Here is a 14,930-nt window from a genome sequence, read left to right on the forward strand (position 1 = left end):
TTCAAAACCGATCTCCGATTCCAGAGTTCTGCCGTCATGGCTCTTCAAGAGGCTAGCGAAGCTTACTTAGTCGGCCTTTTCGAAGATACCAACTTGTGCGCCATCCATGCCAAGCGTGTAACCATCATGCCTAAGGACATCCAACTGGCCCGCCGTATCCGTGGTGAACGTGCATAAACTGTTAATCAGTTATTTCAAACCAAAAGGCTCTTTTCAGAGCCAAAAATTGAACGAAAGGGAAAAAGCATATTGTCTACAGTACAACTACAGTTTCTAAATATGCCTGTTTTCAAAAAATACAGGCATATGAAGAAACTAGTATACTATGCTATGTATGGATTATGTATGTAGCATATGCCCATGGTGTATAAAACAGGAGCAACGTTTAATTTGTTTTCTTACATAAAAAATAAACTTTTCGTTGAAGGGCTATGCTTGATACGATTATATCTTCGTGGTATTTATTTATCTATTTGATAAATACATATATAGGCCCCTATATATACATATGCATATCGATATATATAAATACACGAATCTACATACGGTTACAGTAAATGATGTGGTACATGTTTTCCCTCACATTTTTGTAGGGGGCGCCATTTCAATTTCATTGGCGTTTTTCTTTAAATTTGGGCGCAAAATTTGTTGAAAATTCCTCCGTGGTTGGACAAAGGCGTTGTAACAGTGTAAGAGCTAAATAGATTCTTTGAAAACCCTACATTTTTCTGTAAAATTCTAGTGAAACAAATATAGAAGTTGTCGCTGATAATGCACTTGTCAATTGTAGTCCTGGCTCCGGGCCATAGCCGGTACTGAGCCGGGGACGTACATATAATTGTGTCCCCGTAGTATTGGTACGTACCTAAAATTCACCCGTAGATGTAACCGGCATCGAAAGGGCCGGGGTGTAGCTGTCAAATGGTCTGGTCCTACATTAGCCTAGGCATTATCAGCAATTGCTGAACATCCATTTTCCATTGAATTGTATTATACTGTACTGATATAACGTAACAGTGTCTGAATTTTCGAGACCAACTCGTTCGTTTTGATTCAACCAGGGAGTTTGTTTTTTAAATAACAACTCCCTGATTCAATTGTGTATAATTTTCTGAAGTTGGGGAGGAGGGGGTAATGGTGGTAGGGAGTGTCTTGAATTAAATTCATACACATAAAAAAATGACAGGGCAATTACCTTCTCATAGGCCTACTCATACTTTTCCAAAAACCGCAAAGTCCACTGATTAATCTCAGATAAGATAGTGTAATATAGTATATACAGTATATATACTCGGGATTCAATATTTCGACATACAGTAATTATGTCATCCAAAATATTGAATCCCGACACGATGGCGTGCAATACTCCTGACGATTAATGTCGAAATATGAATCCCGACACGATGGCGTGCATTTCGATACTTGGAGTATGTATTATCCTACTCATACTTCTCTGTATTAGAAAAAAAGGCGTTGATTTTTATAACTTCTTTTTTTTTTCGGGAGGTGTAAGGTTGTAGGCCTGTAAAGTACTTTTAATTGTCAAATTAAAACACAATTAAACGCATTTGCAGGGAATGAAACGGTGCGAGATCTCCCGGCATCTAGGTGTAATATTCTTGCTTGGCAAACAGCATATCCGCCAAATGTGACACATATCAAGATATTTAGCTTAAAAATACACCAGTTAGCCGAGGCTGGGAAATGTTTCTACTGCTATATATTAATTTTCTTATTTAATTTCTGCTTTGATACTAAACAAATTCTATCAATCAGTTAAACCAATATATCGATTTTCATTTTTCTGTGATCAATCAATACACTCTTCCTCAAGTAAGCTTATTTCCTTGGCTAGCTCCTGCCTAGATGCTTCTCCCATGGACCTATTAATAAGATTATTAATATTATTGATAGGTCCATGCTTCTCCGATTAAGACAGAGGCTAGACCTTCAATTCAAATTGTGTTTTGTGTGTCTCGCTTAATTGCTACAGTAGGCCTTATCCAATCTTTATTAGCGGGGTATCTCACCAGTAGTTGGCGGGGACTTAGCCGGGATGATGTGCATTAAAACGATGTCCCGCATTACCGGGACCTTCACATGCATGTAACAGTTTCGTAAATACATCCTCGGCTAAGTCCCCGCTAGGCCCGGGACTACAAATGACAAGTGCATAATAAAGGAGAGACGGCTTTTAATTTTCAAAATAATTAAACCATTTCAACGGGAAGATAGAACCATTTATGTAGGGGAAAAGCAAGGTTCTTCGTTCGACTATATTAATTATTTAATAATACTGTTTACTTATAAAAATCTGTAACTGAGTGCAGTACTTCCGTGCATCACTGATTGTGAAATAAAATTATAAATTAGCGCCAAAGGGAATAGGACAGTTATTAGCAGACGATTGGGTAACGAGAGAGCTAAGCTGGGACTGTCTCGTCTGTGATTGGTTAAACCAATAGGTGCTAGAAGTCAAACGCAACACCCGTGCAGGCTATATAAACGAATCTAATCGCCGAATAAGCATCATTCTTGATTTTAGTAACCGAATAGCGAATACATTATGTCTGGACGTGGTAAAGGAGGAAAAGCTAAGGGAAAGGCCAAGAGCCGATCAAGCCGTGCTGGACTCCAGTTCCCAGTCGGTCGTGTCCACCGATTCTTGCGAAAGGGTAACTATGCATCTCGAGTCGGTGCTGGTGCCCCAGTCTACATGGCTGCCGTACTCGAGTACTTGACTGCTGAAATCTTGGAGTTGGCTGGTAACGCTGCCCGTGATAACAAAAAGAGCAGAATCATCCCCCGTCACCTTCAACTTGCCATCCGTAACGATGAAGAGTTGAACCGTCTTCTCGGAAGTGTGACCATCGCACAAGGAGGTGTACTACCAAATATCCAGGCTGTACTTTTGCCAAAGAAGACCCAGGCCAAAACCAAGTAGATTTTGTGAACCATCTTTTCAAACCAAACGGCTCTTTTCAGAGCCACCATATTCACTAAAGAGATTTGGAAGCCGTTAATGGTCTATTTTTTCATTCTTCATTTGACTGACATACTTAGCCTACTATTACAATTTTTGATAGCTTTTTATTTATTACAGTATTTGCTCAACAAAAACGTTAACAACAAAGCTCATAGCAAAAATTACGTAAATGTGTATCGCACAAACGCCTAAACGTACATTAGTACTATTTGAAACTCAACAAAGCCAAGCACAAAGAACACGCCCTTTTTTTTGTACCATCTGAACATTCTGGAAAGTAATCATTAGTTTAAAACATTCAAGGATAAAAACACAGAAATGCAAAAAGCAACTTATTGCCACAGTGGTCCCTAAATAAGAATACTAAAATTACAGAATAATAGAACAGTAAAACTAGAGACATTACAATAAATACATTTAAAATACTACATATATGGATTCAATTTTCAAAAAATTAACATCATTTATTTTTTTTTTTTTCATCCATCAATAGCTGTATCAATGAATGAGAATCTACTAGGCCTATGCGTACCAGATTTTGGTTTATAATTTGATATTCTAGAAGTAGAAAATCTAGTTCTGAAGTTGGTTGATTAACACAATACCATACATATATGTACATATTAATATTTCCATGTACACATACCATTAAAACATGGTACATATATTTAATTATACATATTTGTTTTTGTGTTGAAATACAAAATCAATTTGATTACCTTTTAAATCCGGGAACAGTGAAATTGCTGATTTATTTTATTTATAATTTTTCACCATTTTTTTAAATTTTGCTTACTTTCAATAGTGGTGTTTAGTCCTTTGATCTTTTTTTGGATTCAGTTCTACAATGCATCTTTATTATTTCATTATTGCCTTAGCATTGTAATTTACCTTATGAATTCATTTTTTTCTTATAGTCTTTTTTTTTTGTTTTTTTTTAAATACAAAAACTAAAAATAAAATTAATAACGGTAGTAAATGTCATTAATAAAGGAATGATCCATTTCAGAATAGGGATGTTTATTAAACGCTATTACACCCAGTTAATCCCAGTCATGGTAATTACTGGTGTTCATAGTATAATTAGAAAAGCACAGTATCACTCATTTCTTCCCTGTTAGCTAGGCTAACTATATATTAGGTTGTATTTATTTTACTACATTTACCAAAAAGCATCATCATTTCTGTTGTTTTTACTGGTGTTCATAGTATAATTAAAGTACAGTATCAGTTAATCCTTCATTGTATTAACTAGCCTAACTATATATTAGGTTGTATTTATTTTACTACATTTACCATAGAGCATCATCATTTTTGTTGTTTTTACTGGTGTTCATAGTATACTGTAATTAGCACAGTACAGTACTGTATCAGTTATTTCTTCATTGTATTAACTATCCTAATTATTTATTAGGTTGTATTTATTTTACTAAAGCATCATCATTTGTTTGTTGTATTTCTTTTAAAGTATAATAGTACATGAATTAAATACAATCTGGTTAGGTTGTATTTATTTAAGTACAGTAAATACAATCTAATAATACCTGTATTTATTTACGCTAATGTATTAAGTATTATAGTACATAATAATAACAATAATAATACAACCTATTTATTTAAAAAAAGTTCACTTATTTCTTTATTGCATTAACTAGGCCTAATTTATTAGGTTGTGTTTATTACTAAATTCACTAGCAGAGCATCATAATTTCTGCTGTATTTCTTTAAGTATTATACATTTAGTTAAATATATATAATAAAAGTAATTACAATCTAATAATTAGGCCTAAGGCTGTATTTATTTAATTTAATGTACTATATTATGATACTTTAAGTTTCTTGTATTAATTATTGTACATTTAATAACAACCTAATAAATCAGCTCATTAATATATAATTATTAATTTATAATACTTAAAATAATATTTGTTAATTAAATTGAATTAGTATCAATTAATTTTATTATATTATTTATACTTATTATTTATTCAAAATTTCTGTTTGTTTTATTGTTTTATTTGTAAGTACCATAGTACATTTACTTGAATAAATACAATCTGGTTAGGTTGTATTTAACTAAATACAATCAATAATACATGTATTTATTTATGTAAATGTAAGTATTATAGTATACTGAGAGAGACAGTTCTGAGTTATAGGCCTATCTTTATACTGTATTTGCATATTTAATTATATTCCTTATAACCTTAATTTATTCATTATCATTCTTGCAGCATCTACCTTCCTGTATGTTGTTTGTTCTGTGACGTCTGTACTTTTTTTGTCTTTGTCCTGCACTTTTTTATTTAATTTATTTATATTTTTTCATTAAGGTGGCCAATTTCCTGTACGAGCCTAACTTCCCTCCATTCCTGATTTTGTTTCCTTTTCTTCATTTGGTGAAATGAATACTGCATTATCTAATATTGAAAAACTAAACTTGCGTCTTAAGCAATGATAGATTAAGAGTTGTCATCATAGTTAAACTTTATTTCGCAATGCTAGTGTGAAGTCGAATAAATAACTGAAAAATTTTTGTGTAACTTATGTTATTGAAACTTACAACTTATTTCATCTTGCATCATCATGATTAGTATAGTCATATGTACTTTTTGAATACAATAGGTAGTAGTTAGATAGTTACAGAATAACTGTAATAATAATAATTAACATTTTAATGAATATTAAGTTTATAAACTAGATATCATGCGATTTATAAACCGGCGCAGTTATTAATTAACCGACTCTACACAATAGTTTGGGAAACTAACGCCATATAGGAAGATAAAGTTCATTAAACACATGGAACGAATAGGGTAGATTATTTTTCCCTCTCAAATTAAAGACAAGCCCGAAAACAAAAGCAAACATGTTTGTCTAGAATTTGGCGCAAATCAACACAGCTTCAAAACGCCCACAAAACAATTAGCAGTGTCAGTGCATGACGGTGATACTTGATAATTCATACTACGTCCGTATAAAGACTATATAGATTTAGCAAATTTACCTCGAGGACATTTCGAATCGAATTTCGAATACAGCAATAAGTAATATGTCTGGACGTGGTAAAGGAGGGAAAGGACTTGGAAAAGGAGGCGCTAAGCGTCATCGTAAGGTGTTGCGTGATAACATCCAAGGTATCACCAAACCAGCTATCCGTCGTCTTGCTCGTCGTGGCGGTGTCAAGCGTATTTCTGGTCTCATTTACGAAGAGACCCGTGGTGTATTGAAAGTATTCCTTGAAAATGTCATCCGTGATGCTGTCACATACACCGAGCACGCCAAGAGAAAGACCGTCACCGCCATGGATGTCGTCTACGCCTTAAAGAGACAAGGCCGAACCCTGTACGGATTCGGTGGTTAAACTGCTCATCTTCCCTCAAACCAAACGGCTCTTTTCAGAGCCTGTCTCTTATACACATCTAGATGTGTATAAGAGACAGTTTTAATGAATATTAAGTTTATAAACTAGATATCATGCGATTTATTACAGTATTCAATTAAACGCGGGCTTTCAACATCCAATAGGAAGCTTTAAGCCGATAAGGGATTGCCGTGAAGCCATAATTTGCATATCTAACTCTATAAGTACTCTGTTCCACTTCAGTTCTTCACTCATCTATTCGAATTCGTATAGTCTAAATTGAAAGTATGCCTCCAAAGACTTCAGGAAAAGCTGCCAAAAAAGCCGGTAAGGCTAAAGCCGTCAGAGCTGGCGACAAGAAAAGGAGACGTAAGCGAAAGGAAAGCTACAGCATCTACATCTACAAGGTGTTGAAGCAAGTTCACCCAGACACTGGTATCTCCAGCAGAGCCATGGGAATCATGAACAGCTTCGTCAACGATATATTCGAACGTATTGCTGGTGAAGCATCTCGTCTTGCTCAGTACAATAAAAAATCCACCATCACCAGCAGGGAAGTCCAGACCGCTGTCCGTCTCTTGCTGCCCGGTGAATTGGCCAAGCATGCCGTTTCTGAAGGTACCAAGGCTGTCACAAAATACACCAGTTCCAAGTAAACATCTTGCCCAGTTTCAAACCAAACGGCTCTTTTCAGAGCCACACAAAATTTCAAAAGAGATTTGTGAATTTCAGTGTCTGTCGTTTGCACTTTTTTTCCCCTATATTGATATTAGTAAGCGGTTAGTGAAATATACAAATAATTCGAAAATGTAGATACACAAATAATCCGAAGTAGGGAACGGTTAAATTAAAATTTAACCATTTCCTGATTCAAAGCAACACAACATTTATTCTACCAGGAAAATTATCTGCTGGCTATATTTTTATTGAAAATAACTCCATAAATAGCTTGGCCTGAGTGTCAGGTTCTATATATCAATCACAGACAATGCAATATTTTGATTGTGGGGGACTATTATACAAACGTACTCTTATTAATTAGGTAGGCCTAGTTATAATAATTTTTAAAAAGATTAACCTGTACACGTCGTGTGCAAATAAGTCTGTTGTTACCTGCGTTTACTTGCTACCATTTTTTTCAAGTGTTGGGTAAAATTTCATTCTTTCAAATGAAGGTTGTATAACCTGTTTCAAATATGGTCCTGTTTTGTGATATACAAAAATACATTATCCAACATTAAAATTTAATAGTAAAAGCATGGTATTAAAATAGGTCCATGGTGAAAGTAATACTGTAGTAAAATTGTTTTAAGAAATGTATTAACAGTTTAGCCCTAAAATTGATAATAAAACTATATGCAAGTGTAAGAGTTTAAAATTAAGAGTACAGTATTTTAAAAGTGGTAACTTAATTCAGATTTTATTAATTATATATTCTATTCTTATAGTTTAACTTGAAATTAAAATAATCAGTTGATTCTGTTAATATCTGTGATAAGGCATTCCATAACGTTTTCACCGGCATACAGTGAAGTCTTACAAACTTACTTTTGGAGCTGTACAGTGTTTAGTGAATCTGCATTTCTTGTGTTATACACATGTCGATTAAACTGTTTCTATTTCATTACATAGGAGGTGCAGTGACGTTCAAACATTTAAACGTGCAATACTGTCTTTCAAATAACTATGCCTGCTGCTCTTTTTGCAATCTGTGAATTACTTTATTTTTATTAATTGTATTTTCCCAGACTGAAATGCCGTAATAATATAACCCATACATGGCTGTTGTAAGTATAATTTAATTGTATTTCGGTTTAAGTGTATGCAAGTTTTGAGAGTAAAATTTGATTTAGAACTGTATCAAAATATTCGCGCCACGCAACAGCAATTCGCTCAATTCTATCGGAAGTGTCTCATACCAGGTCCGCTTTGAATGTATAAGTATTGGCTGATTTAGTCATCTAGTACAGTTCTAACTTGTAAGCTTATTGTCGAAGTTTTGTTGGTAGTGAACATCTTGAACAAAATGACTGAACAAGCCAAAGCTAAGAAAAAGGCTGCGCCTAAAAAGCCAGCATCTCATCCTACTTACATTGAGATGATCACTGCTGCCATAGGTGCTTTGAAAGAAAGAAATGGTTCTTCTCGTCAGGCAATCGCCAAGTACATTCAAGCCAACTACAAGGTTGATGCTGGTAACATGAACACCCACCTGAAGATGGCTTTAAAACGTGGTGTCGATAGCGGAAAACTAGCCCAGACTAAAGGCACAGGCGCCAGCGGATCGTTTAAATTGAACCAGGCTGCAGCCAAGGCAGATGCTGCTGCAAAGGCAAAGAAAGAAAAAGCTAAGAAGAAAGCAGCAGCAGATAAAGAAAAAAAAGCAGCAAAGAAAGCTACCAAAAAGGCTAAGAAACCAGCTGCCAAGAAGGCTAAAAAGCCAGCCAAGAAGACTTCCAAGTCACCAAAGAAGGCAAAAAAATCGGAGAAGAAAGCGGCCAAGCCAAAGAAAGCGAAGTCTCCCAAGAAGGCCAAGGCTAAAAAGCCAAAAGCCAAGAAGTCTACCAAGTCTCCAAAGAAATCTAAGAAGTAGACGGTGTATTTCTCAACCGAAACGGCTCTTTTCAGAGCCACCATTTAAACAAAAGAGAACGATAGCTTTTCTGTTTACAGTATACTAAGTATTAATATGATTAAAGGTTTTTTCTGTTACATTTTTCACAGATACATCTGAATTTTTAAATTTAGATATTTCATTTTTGACATAAATTACATTACAAATTATCTAGCGTCCTGATTAGTACAACCTTTTCCTTAATTAACCTTTCACACTTGTATTTCACATTTCATTTCAGAATATCTTGTAACAAAACACTAATGTTGTTCAAATATAATTACAGTATCGATGAAAAGAGGTTCAAATAACGGCTCCTTAATACAGAAGTCATTTCTTATTACTGTACAGTATTTATATACTATACAGTTTATTTTTCTACACAAATCTACAACTCCGTCCACTTCATGCTGATTATCATTTGTGACATGTATCACCCGTATATTTGATTATACAGCTTGACTTTACATCTTATATGTGTAGGCCTATATGGCGAGTAGTAGTGAGGAGGTGTTTACCTTGATTGGATTCTACAGTATGTCGTATAGCTATAGTAGTACAGTATTAACTGTTCCCTAGTAGTAGTACTGTATGTGAATTTGCATTCACACAATCACAATTTCTGCATTATATTTTATATTCCCAAGGTTCAATCCCACTGTATGTGTACAGTATTGGAAGATTTAAATCCCCACTCACAACTCCCCAAAGCAATATCCTAATAAATAGTATTTGTCTGATAAGCAATGTTGGATCCAGAGTTTTTTTTTGTTTTTTTTATGTTTGTGCAACTTATTAAAACAGTTGTTTCCCCCTCGTATAAGTGATGATACAGTATTCATATGCGTTTAGAAAACAAGAGATTACAGCTGTTATAGTTTATAAACAGATACTTGTTTTGACGGAAAACACCAAATAGGAATTAATCTACAGACTACACGGCGGAAAACTCCCGCCAAAAAGGAAGGGGAAGTTCATTAAAATATGGAACTTCAAAAAGAACATAGGCCTAATAGAATAATTTTTAGGCCGATTTTCATTGATTTGTATTAAATTTGATTAAATTTAAAAATTAGATATTTCCCTCTCAAATAAATAAGGTCCGAAAACAAAGGCAAACATTTGTTGAAAATGGCGGAATTTCCACTGCTTTCAAAACTCCCGCTAAACAATAGCCCAAGGTCAGCCGCAGTACACAACTTGGCAGCTATACACGATAATTCATATTACGTCCGTAAACAGACTAGATGAATCTAGCGAATTCATGCTGAAGTTCATTTCGAATCGAACTTCGAATACAGCAGTAAGTAATATGTCTGGACGTGGTAAAGGAGGAAAAGGACTTGGAAAAGGAGGCGCTAAGCGTCATCGTAAGGTGTTGCGTGATAACATCCAAGGTATCACCAAACCGGCTATCCGTCGTCTTGCTCGTCGTGGTGGTGTCAAGCGTATATCTGGTCTTATCTACGAAGAGACCCGTGGTGTATTGAAAGTATTCCTTGAGAATGTCATCCGTGATGCTGTCACATACACTGAGCATGCCAAGAGAAAGACCGTCACCGCCATGGATGTCGTCTACGCCTTGAAGAGACAAGGCCGAACCCTGTACGGATTCGGTGGATAAGCTACTCATCTTCCCCCAAACCAAACGGCTCTTTTCAGAGCCACGATTTGAACAAAAGAGAATGATTGCTTTCCGTTTTTATGTACACATTCATATCATTACACATCATTTTTAGGTAAAAAAAAATCAGTTCATCAGAGACGGTGTATGATTTTAAAAGAAACATGCTCGTTTTTCGATTTTAGTAAAATAGTAAAACTAACATAAGAGTAAAAGCATTAATTGAAATATCCAACAATGGTATTTCAACTTACAAATGTGTATTTAATTTGAATTTTTAATTCGCAAATGCAGGCCCGTACCAGGGGGCGGTGGTTCCAACGAACCCCCTTTTTAAAGAAGTGCCCTTTTGAAGGTGTATGTACAAATTTCTAGAGTGACATATCTGGTCATCTAAAAATCGAGGTCATGAAAATTAGTACCGGTACTTTCTAATGTCTGTCATAGCGATAGGTTCTGAATAAATGAATAAGGCGTCTGGTCTATAACAAAAATTGTAAATTTACCATTAAATAAATCCAATATTGATGATAAAAACGAGTCAAATAGTATAATGCTCCTGTTTTTTGGGGGGGTTTTTGTCTGAAAACCCCGCCCTCCCCTTTACAAATCCTGGCTACAGCCTTGAAATAATTTGTGAAATATTTAAAAAAAATATCTGTTTTCAACTAATAACTTGTATAGTAGGCCCATTACTCGTACTGTACATTACTGTAAATTCAATATATTATCTTAAGGGTAGACAAATATCTGTAGGGAGGCTAAGGCATACTGTATACTGTACTGTTTGTGTCCTAATCCTACATGCAAATGTTTTCCGTTTATTAAATTCAATTCATTTTTTAAAACAATTTCAATAAAGGCCGATAATTTCATGATACCCAATTTAATAGTCATTATAGAGTATAGGCCTGTACCTGTATTTTATATGAAACCTGTCATATTTTTTTTAAGTCTCAATTTGCAATATGTGGTTATACAATATATCCCAATAATTAGTCTTTCTTTTTAAATGTTTTGATAAATGTATAGGCCTATATACATATATATATATATATTCGTTGAGAGCTATGCTACGCGATGTATTATTGTCCTTTATTAAACACTGTATTAACCTTTCTTTGATGATTTATTATATATATATATATATAGGCCTATATATATAAATATATATTATCTGTATTTTGTATGTTCCATTGTTAAAAACTAATATTATCATGTTATATTATTAATCCATTTGTATTACTGCACCTGGACACAAATTTCGACTGTATCTGGTATCATAGAGCAAAGAAACTGTTTCTTTGCTCTATGCTGGTATTGACGATTGTCGACAATACATTTTCCTTGATTCCCTGTTCTGTTTGACACACAAAGCCATTTTTGAAACGAACGCGCCATACTTTACGGACGTGATCTTAGGCATTCGCTCAACCAATCATGTTGGTTGTTCTAAGAACATCTCACTATATAAGCACATTGCATTTTCGATATTGGACATCAATTTCAAATTGAAAATAACGATGGCTCGTACTAAGCAAACTGCCCGTAAATCTACCGGAGGAAAAGCTCCCCGAAAACAACTTGCCACCAAGGCAGCACGAAAAAGTGCACCAGCCACCGGTGGTGTCAAGAAACCTCATCGCTACAGGCCTGGAACTGTCGCTCTTCGTGAGATCCGTCGATACCAAAAGAGTACTGAGCTTCTCATCCGCAAGCTCCCATTCCAACGTCTAGTTCGTGAAATCGCCCAAGACTTTAAAACCGATCTCCGATTCCAGAGTTCTGCTGCCATGGCTCTTCAAGAAGCTAGCGAAGCTTACTTAGTCGGTCTTTTCGAAGATACCAACTTGTGCGCTATCCACGCCAAACGTGTAACCATTATGCCAAAGGACATCCAACTGGCCCGCCGTATCCGTGGTGAACGTGCATAAACTGTCATCAGTGTTATTTCAAACCAAAAGGCTCTTTTCAGAGCCAAAACTTGTTCAAAAGAGAAAAAAGCATTTTTGTCTACAGTTTCTTCATATGTCTGGTTTTTTTTGCTGGTTACATCTACGGGTTCCCCCCCCCCCCAAAAAAAAAACAACAGGCAAATGAAGAAACTAGGGCCTAGTACAGTATGGATTATGTATGTAGCATATGGTGTATACAACAGGAGCAACGTATAATTTGTTTTCTTACATAAAAAATAAACTTTTCGTTGAAGGGCTATGCTTGATACGATTATATCTTCGTGGTATTTATTTATCTATTTGATAAATACATATATAGGCCCCTATATATATATATATGTACGGTATATCGATATATATATATATAAAAATACACGAATCTACATACGGTTACAGTAAATGTTGTACATGTTTTACTCACATTTTTGTAGGGGGCGCCATTTCAATTTCATTGGCATTTTACTTTAAATTTGGGCGTATGTTATTGTTGAAAATTCCTCCGTGGTTGTACAGTGTAGGAGCTAAATAGATTCTTTGAAAACCCTACATTTTCTGTAACATTCTAGTGAAACAAATATAGAAGTTGTCGCTGATAATGCACTTGTCAATTGTAGTACTGAGCCGGGGACGTACATATAATTGTGTCCCCGTAGTACTGGCACGTACCTACAATTCACCCGTAGATGTAACCGGCATCGAAAGGGCCGGGGTGTAGCTGTCAAGTGGTCTTGTCCTACACTAGCCTAGGCATTATCAGCAATTGTTGAACTTTTAAAAGTCCAATTTTTAAGATTTTCCATTGAATTGTATTATACTGTACTGATATAACGAAACAGTGTGTGAATTTTCGAGACCAACTCATTCGCTTTGATTCAACTCTGTATAATGGTAATGGTGGTAGGGAATGTAATGTCTTATTTGAATTAAAATCATACACATAAAAAAATGACAGGGCAATTGCCTTCTCATAGGCCTACACATATTTTTCAAAAACCGCAAAGTCCACTGATTAATATCAGATAAGATAGTATAATCATGGAGGTATAAAAATATTTTTATATCTCCATGGTATAATACATACTCCAAATATCGAAATGCACGCCATCGTGTCGGGATTCAATATTTCGACATTAATTATGTCATCCGAAATATTGAATCCCGACACGATGGCGTGAATTTCGATACTCCTGATGATTAATGTCGAAATATTGAATCCCGACACAATGGCGTGCATTTCGATACTTGGAGTATGTATTATCCTACTCATACTTCTGTATTAGAAAAATGATTTTAGTAACCGAATAGCGAATACATTATGTCTGGACGTGGTAAAGGAGGAAAAGCTAAGGGAAAGGCCAAGAGCCGATCAAGCCGTGCTGGACTTCAATTCCCAGTTGGTCGTGTTCACCGATTTTTGCGGAAGGGTAACTATGCATCTCGTGTCGGTGCTGGTGCCCCAGTCTACATGGCTGCCGTACTCGAGTACTTGACTGCTGAAATCTTGGAGTTGGCTGGTAACGCTGCCCGTGATAACAAAAAGAGCAGAATCATCCCCCGTCACCTTCAACTTGCCATCCGTAACGATGAAGAGTTGAACCGTCTTCTCGGAAGTGTGACCATCGCACAAGGAGGTGTACTACCAAATATCCAGGCTGTACTTTTGCCAAAGAAGACCCAGGCCAAAACCAAGTAGATTTTGTGAACCATCTTTTCAAACCAAACGGCTCTTTTCAGAGCCACCATATTCACTAAAGAGATTTGGAAGCCGTTAACGGTCTATTTTTTCATTCTTCATTTGACTGACATACTTAGCCTACTATTACAATTTTTGATAGCTTTTTATTTATTACAGTATTTGCTCAACAAAAACGTTAACAACAAAGCTCATAGCAAAAATTACGTAAATGTGTATCGCACAAACGCCTAAACGTACATTAGTACTATTTGAAACTCAACAAAGCCAAGCACAAAGAACACGCCCTTTTTTTTGTACCATCTGAACATTCTGGAAAGTAATCATTAGTTTAAAACATTCAAGGATAAAAACACAGAAATGCAAAAAGCAACTTATTGCCACAGTGGTCCCTAAATAAGAATACTAAAATTACAGAATAATAGAACAGTAAAACTAGAGACATTACAATAAATACATTTAAAATACTACATATATGGATTCAATTTTCAAAAAATTAACATCATTTATTTATTTTTTTTTTCATCCATCAATAGCTGTATCAATGAATGAGAATCTACTAGGCCTATGCGTATCAGATTTTGGTTTATAATTTGATATTCTAGAAGTAGAAAATCTAGTTCTGAAGTTGGTTGATTAACTCAATACCATACATACATGTACATATTAATATTTCCATGTACACATACCATTA

At 35.2% G+C, this 14,930-nt stretch overlaps 6 protein-coding genes across 6 annotated transcripts in view; all 6 read left to right on the forward strand.

Annotated features, from left to right (window-relative positions):
• The window catches only part of LOC117116331, an 8,606-nt gene extending 2,247 nt beyond the window's left edge, over nucleotides 1-6,359 (forward strand). The window contains exons 2-4 of the mRNA XM_033260347.1: nucleotides 2,586-2,940; nucleotides 5,221-5,233; nucleotides 5,985-6,359. Of these exons, the coding sequence (XP_033116238.1) occupies nucleotides 2,586-2,940; nucleotides 5,221-5,233; nucleotides 5,985-6,350 (734 nt within the window). The 3' untranslated portion in view covers nucleotides 6,351-6,359. The remainder of the gene's footprint in view (nucleotides 1-2,585; nucleotides 2,941-5,220; nucleotides 5,234-5,984) is intronic.
• On the forward strand, nucleotides 2,567-2,967 carry LOC117116335 (late histone H2A.2.2-like). The gene has a single exon (XM_033260352.1). The coding sequence runs from the start codon at nucleotides 2,567-2,569 to the stop codon at nucleotides 2,942-2,944; it is 378 nt and encodes a 125-aa protein (XP_033116243.1). The 3' UTR covers nucleotides 2,945-2,967.
• Nucleotides 6,360-6,630: 271 nt separating the features above from the next.
• LOC117116336 (histone H2B, gonadal-like) lies at nucleotides 6,631-7,082 on the forward strand. The gene has a single exon (XM_033260353.1). It carries the CDS (start codon nucleotides 6,638-6,640, stop codon nucleotides 7,004-7,006), a length of 369 nt encoding a protein of 122 aa, XP_033116244.1. The 5' UTR covers nucleotides 6,631-6,637; the 3' UTR covers nucleotides 7,007-7,082.
• Nucleotides 7,083-8,335: 1,253 nt separating this feature from the next.
• LOC117116333 (histone H1.1, embryonic-like) lies at nucleotides 8,336-8,986 on the forward strand. Its single transcript, XM_033260350.1, has one exon. It carries the CDS (start codon nucleotides 8,377-8,379, stop codon nucleotides 8,941-8,943), a length of 567 nt encoding a protein of 188 aa, XP_033116241.1. The 5' UTR covers nucleotides 8,336-8,376; the 3' UTR covers nucleotides 8,944-8,986.
• A 1,290-nt stretch (nucleotides 8,987-10,276) lies between these two features.
• Nucleotides 10,277-12,540, forward strand: LOC117116332 (histone H3-like centromeric protein CSE4). Its single transcript, XM_033260348.1, has 2 exons — nucleotides 10,277-10,580; nucleotides 11,966-12,540. The coding sequence occupies exons 1-2, from the start codon at nucleotides 10,277-10,279 to the stop codon at nucleotides 12,520-12,522; spliced, it is 861 nt and encodes a 286-aa protein (XP_033116239.1). The 3' UTR covers nucleotides 12,523-12,540.
• Nucleotides 12,541-13,858: 1,318 nt separating this feature from the next.
• On the forward strand, nucleotides 13,859-14,262 carry LOC117116334 (late histone H2A.2.2-like). The gene has a single exon (XM_033260351.1). The coding sequence runs from the start codon at nucleotides 13,859-13,861 to the stop codon at nucleotides 14,234-14,236; it is 378 nt and encodes a 125-aa protein (XP_033116242.1). The 3' UTR covers nucleotides 14,237-14,262.
• The last annotated feature ends 668 nt before the right edge of the window (nucleotides 14,263-14,930 follow it).

The sequence above is a fragment of the Anneissia japonica genome, unplaced genomic scaffold (genome assembly GCF_011630105.1).
Source record: "Anneissia japonica isolate Jap-2015-1 unplaced genomic scaffold, ASM1163010v1 scaffold287699_len18293_cov166, whole genome shotgun sequence".
In the NCBI taxonomy this organism is placed as follows: domain Eukaryota; kingdom Metazoa; phylum Echinodermata; class Crinoidea; order Comatulida; family Comatulidae; genus Anneissia; species Anneissia japonica.